This window comes from Saccopteryx bilineata, chromosome X, assembly GCF_036850765.1.
Source record: "Saccopteryx bilineata isolate mSacBil1 chromosome X, mSacBil1_pri_phased_curated, whole genome shotgun sequence".
In the NCBI taxonomy this organism is placed as follows: Eukaryota; Metazoa; Chordata; class Mammalia; order Chiroptera; family Emballonuridae; genus Saccopteryx; species Saccopteryx bilineata.
In genome coordinates, this window is record NC_089502.1 from 29,039,700 (window position 1) to 29,058,326 (window position 18,627).

At 40.6% G+C, this 18,627-nt stretch overlaps 2 protein-coding genes across 5 annotated transcripts in view; one reads left to right on the plus strand and one right to left on the minus strand.

Moving 5' to 3' along the window:
• Nucleotides 1-4,351, plus strand: part of TMEM255A (transmembrane protein 255A) — a 51,786-nt gene extending 47,435 nt beyond the window's left edge. For all 3 annotated transcript variants that reach the window (XM_066249851.1, XM_066249852.1, XM_066249853.1), the window contains one exon: nt 2,633-4,351. In XM_066249851.1, coding sequence (XP_066105948.1) covers nt 2,633-2,791 — 159 coding nt within the window. In that variant the 3' untranslated portion in view covers nt 2,792-4,351. The remainder of the gene's footprint in view (nt 1-2,632) is intronic.
• Nucleotides 4,352-5,758: 1,407 nt separating this feature from the next.
• Nucleotides 5,759-18,622, minus strand: ZBTB33 (zinc finger and BTB domain containing 33). 2 transcript variants are annotated; one of them, XM_066250349.1, is made up of 3 exons: nt 18,485-18,622; nt 13,321-13,892; nt 5,759-10,738 (listed from the first exon to the last, which is right to left on the minus strand). In XM_066250349.1, the coding sequence occupies exon 3, from the start codon at nt 10,734-10,736 to the stop codon at nt 8,718-8,720; it is 2,019 nt and encodes a 672-aa protein (XP_066106446.1). In that variant the 5' UTR covers nt 10,737-10,738; nt 13,321-13,892; nt 18,485-18,622; the 3' UTR covers nt 5,759-8,717. The 2 variants fall into 2 exon arrangements, with proteins under 2 accessions (XP_066106446.1, XP_066106447.1); XM_066250350.1 differs by lacking the exons at nt 13,321-13,892; nt 18,485-18,622 and adding an exon at nt 13,089-13,286.
• Nucleotides 18,623-18,627: the final 5 nt, after the last annotated feature.

The following is an 18,627-nucleotide window of genomic DNA, read 5'->3' on the forward strand; positions in this document are numbered from 1 at the left end:
CCCAGGATCCTCAAAGGAAGTGAGAATCATCCCACTCCCTCCTCCCTAATACCTCCCAAACATGAAACCGAGAAGTAAAAACCAAAGGCTGTTGCACCATCGCCTTTTATTATCAAAGTGTACAAACTGCCACCCACAGCAGCTGCTGCCCACAGAAGCCTTTAAAATGCTTCTCAAGACAGACCGCCTTTAGCTCCACTGTAGGCAACTCGCCCCTCCCTTCTGTGGCTGGGAACACATAAAATGGCCTCCGGATTCTCACCATCCTGGAGTGGGATTTAAAAAGGGCAGAGTACCACACCCCCAGCACAGAGGTGGGGATTTGCTCCCCTCTCCACTTAAGAGAACAGAGTCTTAGTTGAAGAAAGCAGCAAAAGAGGAGGGAGCGAGAGAAGGAAAAAGAGTTCAGAGATGTGGAGTAGAAAACTAGGAAATCATGATACTGATGTGTTAAGAATGTGTATTTTCTTGGAGGGAGGAGAAAAATTGAAATTTTATAAAGTAGGGGTCGGATAATACTGAAACTAAGAGACATTGACAAGAGTGTGGTGGTTATGGGGGGGAGGGGGGAATGGGAGAGGGATAGGGGGTGGGGAGGGGCACAAAGAAAACAAGATAGAAGGTGACAGAGGACAATCTGACTTTGGGTGGTGGGTATGCAACATAATTGAACGACAAGATAACCTGGACTTGTTATCTTTGAATATATGTATCCTGATTTATTGATGTCACCCCATTAAAAAAATAAAATTATAAAAAAAAAAATAAAAAAAAAATAAAGTAGGGGTCGGGAACCTTTTTGGCTGAGAGAGCCATGAACGCCACACATTTTAAAATGTAATTCTGTGAGAGCCATACAACAACCCGTGTACATTATGCATTATCCAATAAAAATTTGGTGTTGTCCCGGAGGACAGCTGTGATTGGCTCCAGCCACCCGCAACCATGAACATGAGCGGTAGGAAATGAATGGATTGTAATACATGAGAATGTTTTATATGTTTAACATTTTTTTATTAAAGATTTGTCTGCGAGCCAGATGCAGCCATCAAAAGAGCCACATCTGGCTCACGAGTCATAGGTTCTGACCCCTGTTATAAAGGAATCTAGCTTGTCTTGAGTCCACTGCCTCAAGTTTTGCCTTGAATAGCTCTGCAGGTTGTATAACCCTGTCATTTCTTCATTCAAGATGAAATAGTGGGTGGGGTGGGGGAAGAAGGGGGAAGATTGCAGCTACGGTCTCTTCTCGGTCCTAACAATATGTTGTAAGGAACAGATATTTCAGTGTCTCGATTAAGACCTTGAAACCTGGCCAGTGGACAGGGTTGGGGATGAGGAGAATGAGCCCACTGGTTTCAGGCTCCAGAAACCTCATGTCAAGACTCTAGATTGCTCCAGGCCTGAAAAACAAACAAACAAAGAACAACCATATTCAGACCTTGGCCAGCAGAAAAAAGTAAAGGTGTGACCTCCCCAAACAGTACTTGAATTGTTGAGAAATGTTTGGTGTAAGTGGGCCTTTTTTTTTTTTTTTAATATACTCGTTCCTCCTAGAGTTGAGACACAACAGAAAATTGCCATCCGCCAGCCCTGTTTGTTGGCTAATGTCCATTCCCTTTTCTGAAGAACCTAAAACTGGCCTCTTATCTCTTGCCATCCCTGTAGCCCCCTCCAGCCCTCGGTCCTCAGCCATGCTCCACCATTGGAGCAAGGCATCAGTCCTCATGAGGTGTGGCCATATTCTCTGAAAGCAGATATCATTTTAAAAAAAACATGCCGAGTTCATCGTATATACTCCTAAGGTTACTCATTCGACATTTACTGAGTACCTACTACTTGCCAAGCTCTGTTCTGAGCTCTAGGAAATACAGCAATGAACAAAACAGGCCATCTCTCCTTGAGCAGAAAAATCATTAGGGTCTGTCGTGTATGTGAACTGCAGAAAGAGAGGTGCCAAATGACTCTTGACATGCCAGTTCACTGGGTATTTCTTAAATCCAAATCTGTACTCTTCTCAAAGACCACCAAAGCCAACACAAAATTGAATACTCTGTCTCTGCAACCTGATTGGTCCTCCTTCTTAGCTATGCCTTTATTGTTTGCTCTCCAACCTACCTTGCCCTTGGGGGCGGGTCCAGTTAATACGAAATCAAAATTGTTGGACTTACATTATGACTCCAGATCCAAGAAAGCCACTTAACCTCTGACCTTAGTGTTTGTTCTGTCTTGTTTATAAGATGAGATCGGTGACATTCCTGTAGCACTTTCCCAGGTATTAATGACATAACCTCAAATGTTCTTAAGGCCCAACTACCTTTTTGAAGACTAGCTGGGATACTATTGCCATAGCTCAGGGAGAGGTATATCAGTGTTGAGTTATAAACATGGTAAAGGGGTTCAAAGGGAGAGGTAGGAGTCCGAGATATCTCTGGGTGGGTTTCACAAGACTGAGAGATTGAAAGAAGGTGGGACCAATCCAGTTTTATGGCCTTCATTAACTTTGTGAGGTTTTAGGAGTTCTTTGTTGTTTCAAATAGAAATAAAGTTGGTCTATATTCATTTTTAAATAATGGCTGACTTTGGAGAATTGCAACCTCACTGCTCAAACTGATGTTTTATTTTCATTACACAGCATTCTGGTGTCTTCCCACCGTCCCCTCCCTCTGGACTTTCCGATGAGCCCCAGTCGGCCTCTCCTTCGCCCAGCTACATGTGGTCCTCCAGCGCACCACCCCGTTACTCTCCACCCTACTATCCACCTTTTGAAAAGCCACCACCTTACAGCCCCTAAAGAGGAGCGCCTGCTGGCTATTGGGATTATTGTGGCTTTTGTATTTCTGCTTTAGTGGAAGTGAGTAGGGTACACAATTTAAAATGTGATTCTTATGCATAGCTTCAAGTTTTACAACAGCCTGCCAGGCTAGGGAAACACAAGAATGAAGCGTGTTCGTGATCAGTGTCGAGCGGGGGTGGCTAGAGTAAACCTAGGACTTCCAAAAACAGTGCACATGCTCAAAGCCAGGCTGGGGAGCCAGCCCAGCAGGAAGCTTGTCACGTTTGGACCTGCATTACCCTATGGCTCTGCCTCTGCATTCAGCAGAAGTATGGCTGCCATCTGTTTCATTGTGTAAACGGAGTATTGTCCTCAGGCCCTTGGCAGACTGCCACCTTAGCACCTCGGTTGAAGATCCTGGCTTGTAGGCCCTATCTTTTCCTGCCACTAGTCAGCTCCTAAGGAAAGTTTCTCAGATGATGGGGCTGCACAGTAGTTCCAATACAGAGAGTTCTGACTAGGATTTTGTTTGCTTGTGTCTGGATGTTGGAAAACGCCGCCCATATCTCTTAACTCCTTCCTTCTCTGAGTGTTGTAAAAATGGCTGTCGTGATCATTCAGCTCAGCTTTTGTCATTGGTACCTCCCAAAGGGAAAAGTGCAATATTCCCTCAAGTAGTGGGAAACAGGGTTGATTATTCCGGGAGCACTGAAATACATAGAGAGCAACATACAGATGTTTTAAGCAGGTCTGTTATACATCTGACAACTTAGGAGACAGTGGTTCTGCTACATGTAGTAGTATTGCAAAACACATTTGCTACAGATGTAAATCTTATGGTTCAAATTCTGAGTTAAAAATGCTACATTAGGTTCTTGGGTTGTGACATGAATTGTTACTAATCTTCGTGACTATTTAACCTTTAAATATTGTGCTTTAACCTCTGCAAACCGCACGTATCTTGCAGCCTACCCCAAAAGAATCATGTGTTTTAACGCCACTGCTGTTACTGGTCCCTCTTTCTGTTGAGACCAATCATGACAGTGTTCAACATAATGAAAGTGTTACCAAGCCGCTTTAAATCTGCAAAACCTCAAAAGTAGCCAACGTGACAAATTCTTAGGTGTTATTGTAGATTTAAAATCAAACTGGCACATTGTGGAAGGTATTTGTACAGTTATTTTAATTAGACATTATTAGCTTTAAACCATCGACCTGATGGATTTAACACTTCACTTCAAAATGAACACTTTCACTGCAAACCTATGTTAACCTGAGGATTGATTTCAAGATTGGTAATCCTACACTTGATTATGTAAAAATACAGGGTCTACAGGAGGGTACCGAATTAGACAGTTCTGCAAACAGAACACAGACTGGAGACTTTTCCGGCCAATTTTGCTACCTCCTAACTTGATGGAGGAGAGGTAGCAGGCCAATGCCGGTGCTCCCATCTACCTTGTAGACATCCAGCCATCAAGAATGATCAAGGCACAGCAAGTGCACTCACGGATCACAGTAAATGTTTGCAAGACATTCGGTTTAACTTTCGGCATCATGAATGATGTCTCACCCAGACTTCAAATCTGAAAAACTATAATCCTTTTGTGTCATATAAAATTACTATTATTTTCTAAGGTTCTGAGCATATTAAAATTCTATTGGATTTCAAAAAGGGACTAATAACCAATTGACTTATAATCAAATACCAATTTGTAATACTCAATGAAGTATCTTGCTGTTTACACTTTACCTTTTGCTTTAGTGAATGTGTATTTGATTTTGTAAAAGGCACCATTACACAGTATATCCTACATTTACCACATTTCTTAAAGTGTTAAGATTCTGACTCATTTCTATGTATTTTTCTTACTTTACAAAGTAACTTGAAACAGTACAGATTTTGTAACACTTAATTTGAGTAGTTTTTATTACATTGAATTATATGAAGTGCATGTTACCTTCGAAAAATTAATATTTGCTGCTTTACTCTTTTGCAAAACATTCGCTGTAATGAAGGAATTTGTACTTCCAGTATGTACCCTGACTGCATTTTGTAGTATTTACTGCTTTATTCCTCATTCTGCTTTAAAGTATTGAACTAGGCATGAGAAATTAAAATAGTAATCCAGAACCTATATAAAACTAGATGTTGCTTAAAATCTTTATCACTGCCATGTTGGAAACTCAGACTGCTTTTGTGATATTTCAAATTAATAAACTATCCTCTTCCTTAACCACTTACATATGTCCTCGTGGAATCTACAAGTGTCATAAATGCTCTAAAGCAGTGATTTTCAAGCAGTGTGCCATAAAAAAGTTTTAAACGTGCACTACCTATTTACTTAGGGGCACTGAGCTCTTTTCCCTTACATTGTCAAATTAAAAAAATGACAATAGCCTGATGTGTGGTGGAGCAATGGATCAAGCATCGACCTGAAACGCCGAGGTCACCGGTTCGAAACCCTGGGCTTGCCCGGTCAAGGCACATATGGGAGTTGATGCTTCCTGCTCCTCCACCCTTTTCTCTCTCTCTCTTAAAAACAAATAAATAAAAATCTAAAAAAACAAGCAAACAGAAAAATAAATGACAACAGCCAACACAATAGCCATTGTTGTGAATGAATCAAAATTATACTTATTTTTTTTGTCAGATTGGCAAAGAAAAAGGTGTTGTTTTTGTTTGTTTGTTTTGGTGTGCCACAGAAGTCTAGTAATTAGTTTATCTGGGCCCTGAGAGGACAAAGATTGAGAATTGCTGCTCTACAATGACTTGACAGCAGCTAACCACTCTTGACATTAGGGTTCGAGACACATTGGGCATGCAAATAGCCAACATCTAAAACCTAATGGAAAATTCTGTCACGCTGTCATCAGAACTATACAGCAGCTCCAATCAATCTCCTGCTACAAACATTGAAAAACAACAGAATATAAATGTCTATATAATTTCCGAAACATAATCTTATAAAAAATGCACTCAAGAATCAGAAATAAAACTTTATTTTTGTCATATGAAGCTCTACGAACTAATATCAGGTAACAGCTAATGAAGAGTAGAACTTAAAAAGTCTTGACAGGGAAGATTGTACAAGTATGAATATTACAGCATTAGGTGGACATGAACAAAGTTTCATATGCTTGATAGAGGTGAGGAAGCCAGTACTATTGAATTAGCAATTCTTTAGAATATGCATGCCTTGACCATATAAAATTCCTTGGATCTTTTTTTTTTTTTTACCATTTCTTTATCTTTTTGGTACAATAGGAAAAATGCAGCATCAACTGCTTATAGTAGTTGCATGTGGGGAATCATTACCACTAAAATGACAATGACCATTTAAAATATACTTTAAGGTGAATCTTGCAATATTGCTATGGCATTTTAAAATCGTTGCTTAGTTTGAGCAGTCTCACTTTCTGTCATCTCTTTGAACAAATTGCTATTTCAAACAGTTCCTACACAGAATATTTACAGGTATTTATCACAGGAGCAGATGTAAAGCCAACCTGAAAGAAAATAGCCAGAAAACTAAGTATAAACTTAAGTATAAACTAAGAAAACTCTATGAGAACTTTTAAACAGTGTCCTGCTGCAGATTTCCAACCCAATACCGGGAGTATAGGGTGCTAACCCCAAAGGAATATTCGACATGAATTCCAAACTATGAATATAGAAACTTCTAGAAAAACTGAAGACTCTGACATACATGCAAGTAAGAGTCTTCTGGCAAAAATACCATTAAACTTTCCAGTTTTCCTCTTCCCCCAAAACTCCAGAAGATATGTTCAGTAGGCACAATTTAAATTTTATACTCAGAATTTACATAATGCACAGCAGCAGCAAAATATTATATCCATACTACTCAGAATGGATAGTTTTCCATTATAGCATTCCTGATTTGTCATAAAGCCTTGTGGAAACAACCAAGTTTTAAGATGGCAGACTAATTTACCTAGCAGTTAAGTTGGAAAGGCCTGGAAGCTCTGCTGGCAGGTGGTATCACTCACATTCGTAGAAGTAATTATGTCTAACTGGTAAAATAGCATTAATGAAACTGAAATTTCCACTGAAAATATTTCTGAATATGCCCTATAGCCAAAGAGTAATGCTATCAACATCTAACAGAAAGGAAACAGATACTATGAGGCCAGAGATCACCAAGTCTTAAATTATAAGGTAATTTAAGATTCCAAGGCTTAGTTTACAAAATGGTTTTTCAAGGTCTTGACTCACAGAAGACAGTTGCACGTCATTCTCGTCATCAGTAAGCAAAGGATTATTTTCCCTTCTCCTTTTATTACTGCAAATACTGATGCCTGATACCCTCAGCTACCAACTTAAACACTGAAACCATTATCTTCAAATCTAGCTTACTGTCAGAATAATGATGTATACATGAGAAATTACGATTAAAGCTTTAAGTTCAAATTAAAGAAAGACTATTTTTAAAAATACATGGTTAAGGAGAAAAAATATCTATGTTGAATTAAGAAATACTTAAGCAAAGTTACACATGACTAATAACTATGCACAACAATCTTTTTCAGTATCTATTAATTTTTTCCTTTGCAAAGTCATTTACAGAAGAAGTTCAACAAGTTAATCCTGTTATAAATGCTAGGCTATACTTTCCAAACTGCTTCCTTTTCGTTCTAGCACTTCAAATAAGTTTTTACTCTGTTTTCTAAGTGTTTAAATATGTCTTTTAAAAGGAAGAAAGGTGGTATTTACTGTTCTTAAGATAAATGGGAATCAACAAGCCTATATTACATTCCATATACAGTTTCTGATTGCTCTAATATTGCAGCAATTTGCAGATGGAATGGAACTTATTTTAGAAGGGGTAAAAACCAAAAAGGTCTGGCTGAAAGGAAAACACTAAATCATGGATTCAGCTATTTCAATGAAAACTTCCTATTTAGAGATTCTAATATGAACATTGAAAAATATATGCCAGGAGCCTCCCACCCAAAAGATGTAGGAGTCTCATTTCTGGAATCTATCATGTATAAAGATCTAGACAGAATTCAAGATTTATCTTGGTGGCTTACAGATTTGAAATTTGAAAAATTTCATGGGACAAATTTTTAACCATAACCAGCAAAAAGGCAATTTCCATTCATTTCCACTCTCAGTCTCTATCATGTTAGAGCAAAAATGTTTTTTAACAAACACAACAGAACTTTACATCTCCTCCTGTCTGCATTACGGAGATATTTTTGCCCACAGAGACCACACAGCAAAGGTATAATATATATATATATATATATATATATATATATACACACACTAGTCCCAGCCACCAAAGTCTTCCACACTGTAACAATAAAAGCAAGATTTAATTCTAATCAGCTAAAACTAATTCTTCTGATGAGACTTGTCTTCATGGCACTTTCATGGGCGGGGGGCAAGAGGTTGATATTCATTTGGACTAGCAGAATACTCAACCATGTGGAGTCTTATTTTAAAATTTACCAGAACAACTTTATAAGTTCTTGCTTACTTTTTTATGCCATATATAAGACAAACACACATTTATAGTCTCAATAGTAAGAAAATTGAGAATTCAGCAGTAAAGTGCTAACATGGAAGGGGAAAGTTTAAGATATACTAGGGTATGCTAATAACTCCAGTTATTTTCAAACAACATTCATACTGCTTCAAATTCTATTCAGGAAACTATCTCTCCAAGCTTTTTTTTTTTTATTTTTGCCTCTTAAATGAGCTGAAAGCTAACTATATAAACAGATACTTGGGGGAGGGGACTTCTCAATCTCTACTTAAACTTTCAGAATAATTTGCTTCTAAAAATTATCAACATATAATCCAACTAAACTACCTGCAGATGACATAGCAGATCAAATTTCTTAATTTGTTCTATAGATCTTCTCAAAGCCCTGCCCCTTCATCCACCCCCAAACTTTGATATTTCAAAGGAGTTCAATAAGATTCTGGTATTATAAATTCAAACTCAGTACTGCCATCTGTTACATTCTGTTTAAAAATGGAATCATTTTCCTGCTGAATAAAAATATCCTCCCAGGTCATTGGCTTGTTCTGAGTAGTGGATGTGGTCCCTACTGGAGGTTCTTTCCCAGCATCAACTTTATACCCAATACCATCATCCTTCATGACAGGCACAGCGCCTGACCTATCAGAGAGGTATGCATATTGTCTGATCTGTAAAGACCTGCACGGATGTAAACGATAAAGCTTCGAGTCTCCGGAAGGATCTTGACTATGAACTGACTTGATGTGTGTCGACATAAATTGATAGTTGATGAAAGTTTTGCCACAGGCCAAACACTGATACCTTCGCTCTCCTGTGTGATGAATTTCATGCTTTGTGCGATATTCTGCAAGAGGAAATACTTTCTCACAGTAACGGCAAGGATACTTCTTTTCCCAAGAATGAATGTTAAAATGTCTCCGCAAGCTGGTCAGACAGACATATGACCTTTTGCACACAATACAGATATAATAGACCCTTCCATCTACTATTAACTCATAGTGATCATCATGCTTGACTTTCATACGTTTGTTTGCCGTCTCACTGCTAGATGTTTTTGGTATCTCATTCTCAAGTTTGGCCTCCCCTTCATCAGGGTCATCTTTGACAGGGATCACTATGTCATACGTATCTTCACCGATATTTGCATAAACCTTGCAACCCGTCGATAAGCCTTCAATTTCAGTAGCTGTATCTAAAGTAATGATCTTCTGACCCTCCATGAGATGTTTTGATTCTAAACCTGGATCACTAGTGTTTCTAGTAATTATATCTGAAACCTTTAAAGAATTGGACAGTGGCTCTTGCAGAAGTGTAGGCATCTGCATCTTCTGTATCAGTGATCCATCAAAAGTAGTATTTGGGGGAATATCAGCCTGTGGGACCAAAGATGTATTACTGACAGCGGAATCTGGACTGGAGCTAATAGTGTCATCATCATCATCTATAATTTCCTCCTCCTCCTCTTCATTGGCTTTGTTTCCTGTTAAAACAGCACTGTTTGGGGTCTGCTGATTCTGCACAAGTAAATTGATTGAAGGAGACATATGATTTGGAAGTGAAGGACTGACATTTGGTGGCGTAGTAAGTGGTGTCTGATTTAACAAAATAATATTAGGAGTCAGATGTGTTAGGGCCGAAGATACCAGCAATTTTTCACTTCCTTGTGTTTGGCTCAGAGTTGCCTGATTCACAGGAGTAGGAAGTTTCTGAGTAGGTGTGACATTTGTTAAAGAGGGAGAGTTACTGCTGGCACAAGGTGTGACATCTGAAATAGCAACAGAGCCTGGGTTAGGCTGGACCTGTGTCACTGCACTGGTACTTGGCAAAGTCTCCTTTGCAGGCAGAATCTCAGAACAGAAAATGACGTCGTCATCATCATCATCTGAATCAGTAACAATGATCTTTTTTGTCTCACAATCTTCAGCAGATAAGGAAAAAGACTTTGTTATAATAGGCATTACAGTGGCCCCATTATCTTGGGCTTCGTCTTTTGATTTTTGTATTTCAAGGTTCTTGTCACTAGAACCAGGAGGTAAGGTTTCTGCATCACCATCCTGAGCTGTACCTGAGATGCTTTTAACCTGTGACAATGGGACACCAAGCTCTGCTATAAATTTAACTCCTAACAACTGCCCTGATTTAATTAACTCATCAAGTAAATCCGATCTAACACGAACAATTTTAGAACTATAGATATAATTGAGAATTTCAGCAAAGATCTCTGCTCTTATGAAGCTCAGTTCAACAACTTGCCCGGCACCTAAGAAGAGCTGATGGAAGTAAGTACTAGAGGCAGAAAGAATATTCCTGTGGGCCCGGAATTTTCGGTCTTCCACAATAACAGTAACATCACAGAAGAGTCCATGGCCACGTTGCTCATTCAAGGAGTTCAGCAGACTGCCAGAATATTGAATGTCTGTAGCAGAAATCAGTTTTCTACTCTCCATGCCTACAAGAGAAAGGGAGGAGGAGGGGATGAAAGAAGATTAGGAAAGAAAAACAAAGGAACTTTATCACTCAGAATTATAGCTACAGCACAAATAGTTTGTTTCAAGTTTTAACCGAAGTGGGGAATAATTTTTTGGCTTCTATATAAATTTTCATATGGGCTGGGTTTTGAACCATGTGTCAAATCTCATGACTGCCCCCTGAGAAGAGACAAAGAAGTTTTAAACTGATCTACAGATGTGAACAGTAATTTCTTCCTTTGAATCTCAATATATGCATCACCACTAAGCAATTTTTAAAGATTAAAATAAATTTGCTTAGCTCCAATTTTGGATTTTCTCCTCAAGAAGAGTTAATTTTTAGCTGTCTTAAAACCTTTTTAAAAAGAGAGAGGAAGGGAAGGAGGGGGAAGAGACGAGAAGAGAGTGAGAAGCATCAACTCACAGTTACTTCACGTTAGTTGTCTATTGATTGCTTCTCCTACGTTCCTTGACCAGGGGGCTAATGCCAGCGACCATGGGCTTCAAGCCAGTGACTTTTGGCCTCAAGCCTGCAACCTTGAGACTGTGCTGACCCTCAGTGCCCTAGGTCGATGCTTTATCCACTGTACCACCACTGGTCAAGTTGTCTTAAAATTTTCTAAAGAAAAATCTTTATCATGACCATATAAAAGTTATTTCACTTGTAAATGAATTATTTAAATGTCAGAAAAGCCTGGTGTTTGCAATTCTGAGTCTGAAATTTTATATATTCTTTCCAAATTTTAACTTACTTTTAAGAACACATTCAAAAGTTACTCCTTGCAGCAAATGACTTAATCAGCATTTATAAGCACTGACAATTATTACCTCTAACCTTACCATTTTTCTTGTTAAATTGCAGTGCCTCAACAGGATAAAGCATTAAACACCTTTCTTTATCCCCTTTCTTCTTCCCCTCACCTCTCTACTCTTACAATCTCCAGAGGTGTAATGTTAGAGTGCCAAATGAAGTCTATAGATGCTACTGTAAAAAAATCAAAACAAAGGAAAAGGAAATGTTTACCATTTCTTAATGCTTATTTGCATGAAAATATTTTGTTGGTAAAGAATTATATGCATTGGTGTGAGAACTTTTTCCACAGAAAATGAGTTAGTGAAAATGAAAACAAACTTACTGAAACAGAACAGACAATACTCTAGAAAAACTGGGAGGGGGGTTCAGTAAATAGCATTGCTGTGTACCAACCCCCAACATTTTTTTTGCACTTCTCAATAGACACTGCCAAGTAATGATGATGTCGAGTTGTTAAAATATACATATACCTCTAAATAAATTAGCTGATAAGTACTTTTGGTAAAGAAACACGTTTATTGCTAATATTCTTCCCCTTTAGAGTTACTAAGATAGTACAGTGCTTAAGTTATATACACGTGGAAGGCAAGACATCTCAAATATTAATATTTTAAAAACAAAGGGTAGGTGAAAAGTCTAGAAAGCAAGGATTGAAATAATCAGTAATAAGGCATTGCTCGTTAACGGTAGCAAGGAATTCCAGGTTACTATAAAGGCATTCATCAGAAAGGGTGACCTTTGGACAGCAAGCCAGCAATCAGGGCTTCCGGAGTAGGGGGATTTCGAAAGAAGTCACTTTTCAGTGGCTACATGGGATTTCTGAATATGATCCCACAATTTTTGTCATTTGAAAATGGGTTTTTTCAATGGAGGAACTGCATTAAACGGACGTGTCCCGGTGACACTGGGACTTGGCTTCATTTACTTTAGGTTTCTTCCTCCTCCCCGTTAGGGTGGGCCCAGGAACAGCACAAATCTGTCCGAAGCCACCCCAAGATCTGCGACCCGCCTGTGGAAAAGCCATTCCGCACCGCGGGAAGAGGAATCCTTGACTGGGGCAGGAGATGCCGGGAAAGCAAGAAACGCCATCCGCGAGGGAGTGAAACAACCCGACACGCGGCTCCCTGCGGCGGCGGAGCCCCATCTTCCTTCCTCCACCCCCTCCTCCCTATTTGCGCCCGGCCGGCTGCAACCGAGGTTTTTAACCCCAATTCACCCGAAAGGCAGCTTCTCGAAAACATAGGTAGGAGCAGCAGAGCGAGGGCGGGGGTAACAAGGCGAGCTGGGGAAAGTAGAAGGTGGCAAAGGAGAGCGTGGGGGTGCTGGGAGGGGAAGAGGCCAAGCAGGCGGCATTGTTATGCCCTGGACGGGGACGGAAGGGGAGGCTGGGCCCGGCAGCAAGGCTCTAAATCAAAGGAGGGACGACGAGGAGAGAAAGAGGCACAGAGAGGCAGGCAGAGGGGCGAGGAAAAAGCCCAGAAGGTCTCCGGGGCGGGCTCCCCGCGCGCCGGGCCTACCCGGGGCACCGGCAGCTCCCGAGCCCCTGACGCCGACGGGAACCGCGCCGCGGCCTTCCCGGCCCGTCCCCTCCTTCACTCCCGGGCCCACACAAAGAAAGGGCCGGAGGAGCGAAGGCTCCGACTCGGCCGCTTCCTGGTTCAAGTGAGGAGAACGCAGACGCAGGCGCGGCCCAGGGACGGAGGAAGCAGCGCGCCCGCCGCCCCTCCCGGTTCGCGGCCCGGTCCTCACCTGCTTCCCGGCGCCGCCGCTTTTCCTGGTCGGGCCGCGCCGAAGGGTGGGAGTCCTCTAACAGCCAGAGGCCGGACCCCGCGGCGATTCGGCTCCTTCTTTAAACGTCGCTCCAGTCTTGGGCGACGTCGACGCGGCTGCCGCCTCCTGCCGCCACCGCTGCAACCGCTGCTCCACGCCGCCGACAGAGGGCACAGCGCCGAGAAGAAGCGCTGAAGTAGAACGCACCCTCCGCTGCCGAGCGCACTTCGGGTCTTTCCGGAAGGGCCCCAGCTCTAGGCGGGCCCGCTTTGGCTCCGCCCTCCGGCCTTCGGCTCCTTCCGTCAGGGGGCGGAGGAAGACTGGGAAGCTCTTGAAATGTTTGGCCCTTTCCGGAGGGCGAAAGGGTGGGAAAAAGGGAATAAGGCAGTCACAAGCGGCGGGGATGCAGGGACGCTAGATGCTTTCATCTAAATTCAGTATAAGCACCCAGGGCATAAAAACTTTGACGATCCGGATTTCATCTCTTGTCCAACTTTGAGATTGCTCTATTAGCCCGTCTCTTAGATGATAAACCACCTTTGAAACAGAATCTGAATAAATGAAGTCAAATAGATTTTGTCAATTTATAATTCAAAATCCAGGATAAAAAGAACACCATTACAGTAACTATTTTTAAGAAATAAATCTAGTGTCTGGACCAGCACTATCTTCTAAATTGACTACTAAATAATGCAGTACGATGTTAATTCCTTCATTTCAACTATAGTCTACTGACCACCCTGTGTAATCTGTAATAAATCTTATGCTAGGTTCTGTGGAATACAAAAATGAATAAACCAAGGTCTCTACTTTTTTAAAGGGCTCAGTAGATAGACACCCACATATGGACAAAAGTGGTGTAGAACACAGTTCACAAACTGAATGTTAACATTTGAGCTATATCTTGAATGATGAATAATATTAATACTTGCATTGTTAATATATCATTTTTATTTCCATAGCATTTCCTCCTCAAGGGGCTGTAGTGTCAGACCCATAGTAGGTGTTCAATAATTCTTTAGTGAATAAGGGAATGAGTTGTAATTTTTAAGAAATCCTTTGATAATACACTTCCGACTGAGTACCACGGTGAATGAAGCAACAGGATTGGTGTTTGGAGAGCAAAATATTTCCCTTTAGGTTGGTTAATGATCATATTCAACTAAGGAACCAAAACAGTAGTTTTTTTTCTGACAGTTAAGGGACTCCTGGGTATCCTTTTCTTTTGAAAAAATATGTAGAAGTTAATATTGCATCAGTTTCCAAAAACTTGAATTTGTGCCTGTTTCCTTTCAGGTAGAATCCCTGTGCTTCTTTCCTACAAAAACCTTAATGTCCATCAGGAGAAAAAGAGATCTAACTATATCTCATTTTCTTCAACATGAAATCAGACAAGGCTATCATCATCTATCCATTCCCAATCTATTCTACATTCTCAATAAAACCACATAATAAAACATCAAAGTATTATAATATGGTTATATTCTCACATGGAAATAAGAAATTCACATGATATCCCTTACTTTCTTCTCCAAGATTTTATACTGTGGGAAAACAAACTTTATTGGAATTATTGCATCTATGGTTTTTAAAATTAGGATTTAAAATTATGAAAGTTTCATTGTTTAATATAAACACATTTCATGGGAAATAGGAGTGTGCTGTTATAAAGAAACTAAAGCAGATAGTAGCATTTTCCTGACCACTGAGTACTAAACAAAACTAGTTAGCAGATTAATGACCATTTTTTGAGTCATCCTCCCCTAAAGTTTAGTTGCAATATACGTGTGCACGCACACACCCACATACACACATAGAGTGGTGGGATCCAAATAATTTAACAGCTGGTTCTCTGCTTTAATGACCATTTTAAGTATAAAAAACTATATACCGAAAGGTAGTTTATTATAGTCTCATGCATTTAATACTTAAATAAGAACAATAAAAGAGCTACACAAAACTAGATTGTTCAAGTTTTAAAACATTAATGAAAAAATATTAAATAATGCCTGACCAAAAAAAAACAAAAAACCAATAAGATTGTTATTTAAGATAATTTTCATATTGCTTCTCACTTGCAATTATTTTCACCTATGGACAGAATGAATATTAATTACTACGGGCGCTGAGAATACACTGTTGTGCAGATGAACGTTAAAAAAGAGTAAGGAGCCTGACCTGTGGTGGCGCAGTGGATAAAGCATCGACCTTGAATGCTGAGGTCACCGGTTCAAAACCCTGGGCCTGCCTGGTCAAGGCACATATGGGAGTTGATACTTCCTGCTCCTCCCTCCCCCTTCTCTCTCTCTCTCTCTCTCTCTCTCTCTCTCTCTCTCTCTCTCCTCTCTCCTCTCTAAAAATTAATTTAAAAATTTTATAAAAGAGTAAGAAATGGAAGTTTGTGATTTCCACATTGGAAGGCTGCCCAGGCACCCACGTTAGAGAGAACCCTGATTACAAGTGCCATTTTAACCGGTTCGCCAAACTAAAAATAAAAATAAAAATTAGGTATCAGTTCTCCCAAAATGCTGCAAACTGGCTGAATCCCACCACTGTGTGTGTGTGTATGTGTGTGTGTGTGTGTGTGTGTGTGTAAATAGGACTAAGTACATCTTTTTAAAGAGAACTTTAAATTTTATTTTTCAATTATAGTTTATATTTAATATAATTTTGTATTGGTTTCAAGGATACAGCATAAAGAACAGGCAATCACATACTTCACATAGTATTCCCCCTGATATTTCTGGTACCCACCTGACACCATACATAGTTATAGCAATATTACTGACTGTATTCCCTATGCTGTACATCCTGTGACTTTTTTTTTTTTTTTTTGTGAAAGGAGGGGAGGCAGAGGCAGAATCCTGCATGTGCCTGGACTGGGATCCACTGGCTAGCCCACTAGGAGGTGATGCTCTGCCCGTCTGGGGCCCTTGCTCTGTTGCAACTGGAGCTATTTTTTAGTGCCTGAAGCAGAGGTCATAGAGCCATCCTCAGTGCCTGTGGCCAACTTGCTCCAATTGAGCCAGAGCTGCAGGAGGGGAGGAGAAGAAAGAGAGAGAGAGAGAGAGAGAGAGAGAGAGAGAGGGAGAGAGAGAGAACTGAGAGAGGGATTGAAAAGCAGATGGGCACTTCTCCTGTGTGCCCTGGCCCGAAATCGAACCTGGGACATCCACACACTGGAATGATGCTCTACCACTGAGGCAACCGGTGAGGGGCCCGTTACTATTTTATAACTACCAATTTGTACTTCTTAATCCCTTAGTACCCATTCAGTACCCACTTGGTACCAGGCAATGTCCTAGGCATTGCTGATACAGTCATCATCAAAGTGAAACCTCAGTCTTCATGATACTTAGATTCTAAAGGAAGAGACATACAATAAACATATGTGTATATATTATATAAATGTATGACATCAGATAGTAATGATCACTATGAAGAAAAATACACAGTGTGAAGGGCTAGAGAATTATAAGGGTGCTGTTGCAGGTATGCAGATAATGTGGTCAGGGACAGCCTCTCTAAAAAGATGATGTATGAGCAGAGAACGGAACAAACTAAGGGAAAGGGCCATGCAAATATCATGCTGCATTATTATTATATGGGACATACTTGTACTAAAACATTATTCATTGTGTATCAGAAATTCAAATGTAAGTGGGCCTACTGTATTATTTCTTTTTGTTAAGTGTGTCACTAAAACACACTTTGAACTGCTTAGGAAATACTTTAAATACTTTGTGCCTTTTCTTCTTATCCCACTTCGATTTTTCTTTTAATCCAAGATAGACTTAAACAATGTGTGGGGGGGGTCTAGGGGCACCCACCTCCCAGACCGTTAAAAACCCGCGTATAGCCTGACCAAGAGGTGGCACACTAGATAGAAAGTAGGCCTGGGACACAGAGGACCTAGATTCAAAACCTGAGGTCGCTGGCTTGAGCATGGGCTCACCAGCTTGAGTGTGGGGTCTCTGGCTTGAGCGTGGGATTATAGACATGACCCCAAGGTCGCTGTCTTGAGTCTAAAGGTCGCTGGCTTGAGCAAGGGGTCAGTCGCCCTGCTGTATGCCCCACTCAAGACACATATGAGAAAGCAATCAATAAACAACTAAAGTGCCACAACAAAGAATTGATTCTTCTAATCTCTCTCCCTTTCTGTCTCTCTTACTTAAAAAGAAACAAACAAAAAAACCCCACCACACTTATAAATTCCTAATTCAATTTGAACCATTTCTATATACAGGGTGGGTCTACGGCCATACCACCCTGAACGCGCCCGATCTCGTCTATATACAGGGTGGGGCAAAAGTAGGTTACAACTGTTTGTATGGAAAACAAAATAATAAATAATGATACAAGAATAAACTGTGTTTCACATACTTAAAACTGTAAATCTACCTTTGCCCCACCCTGTATTCTAGATCAGTGGTCCCCAACCTTTTTTGGGCCACGGACCGGTTTAATGTCAGAAAATATTTTCACAGACCAGCCTTTAAAGTGGGATGGATAAATGTGTCACGTGACCGAGACCAGCATCAAGAGAGAGTCTTAGACAGATGTAACAGAGGGAATCTGGTCATTTTTTAAAAATAAAACATCGTTCAGACTTAAATATAAATGAAACGGAAATAATGTAAGTTATTTATTCTTTCTCTGCGGACTGGTACCAAATGGCCCACGGACTGATACCGGTCCGCGGCCTGGGGGTTGGGGACCACTGTTCTATATTATATATGTATGTACATATTTTATTTCTACATACTATTATATTACTCGTACACTTATTATTTATACATACATATAGACACACATGCATATGAGACACAGTAAGCAACCAATAGTAATATGTAACACACGCACGCATAAAAAAGCACCTGAAAATCAAGTAGCATTGATTGTGTTATTGATAGAACCCCTCTGTGAACTCTAACTTGTGATTTGTCACCCTCCCTTCAGTTATTTCAAGTACAAGGCTGACAAAGACATGGTATCCAGGCCAATTTGTACTTGGCGGTCCCGACGCGGAACCGAAAAACTGCCCGGAACTGATTATAACCGCGACTTGTTTACAAGAACACACACACTCCTTTCACGTAGGCTGATGGTCACGTAGGCCTAGGGAAGGGTTTTGCCAACGTACCCGGAACAGTTTCCATGGTTACAGTAGCTTTGGGAGGTTGCTCAGCGCCGGGTTCTGGGAATCAGGTGGTTCCCCAGGCTCAGGAGCCGGTTCCCCGTTTTCAGAGCGATGACGATGGTGCTGGGCGCACGTGGCTGGGGGGA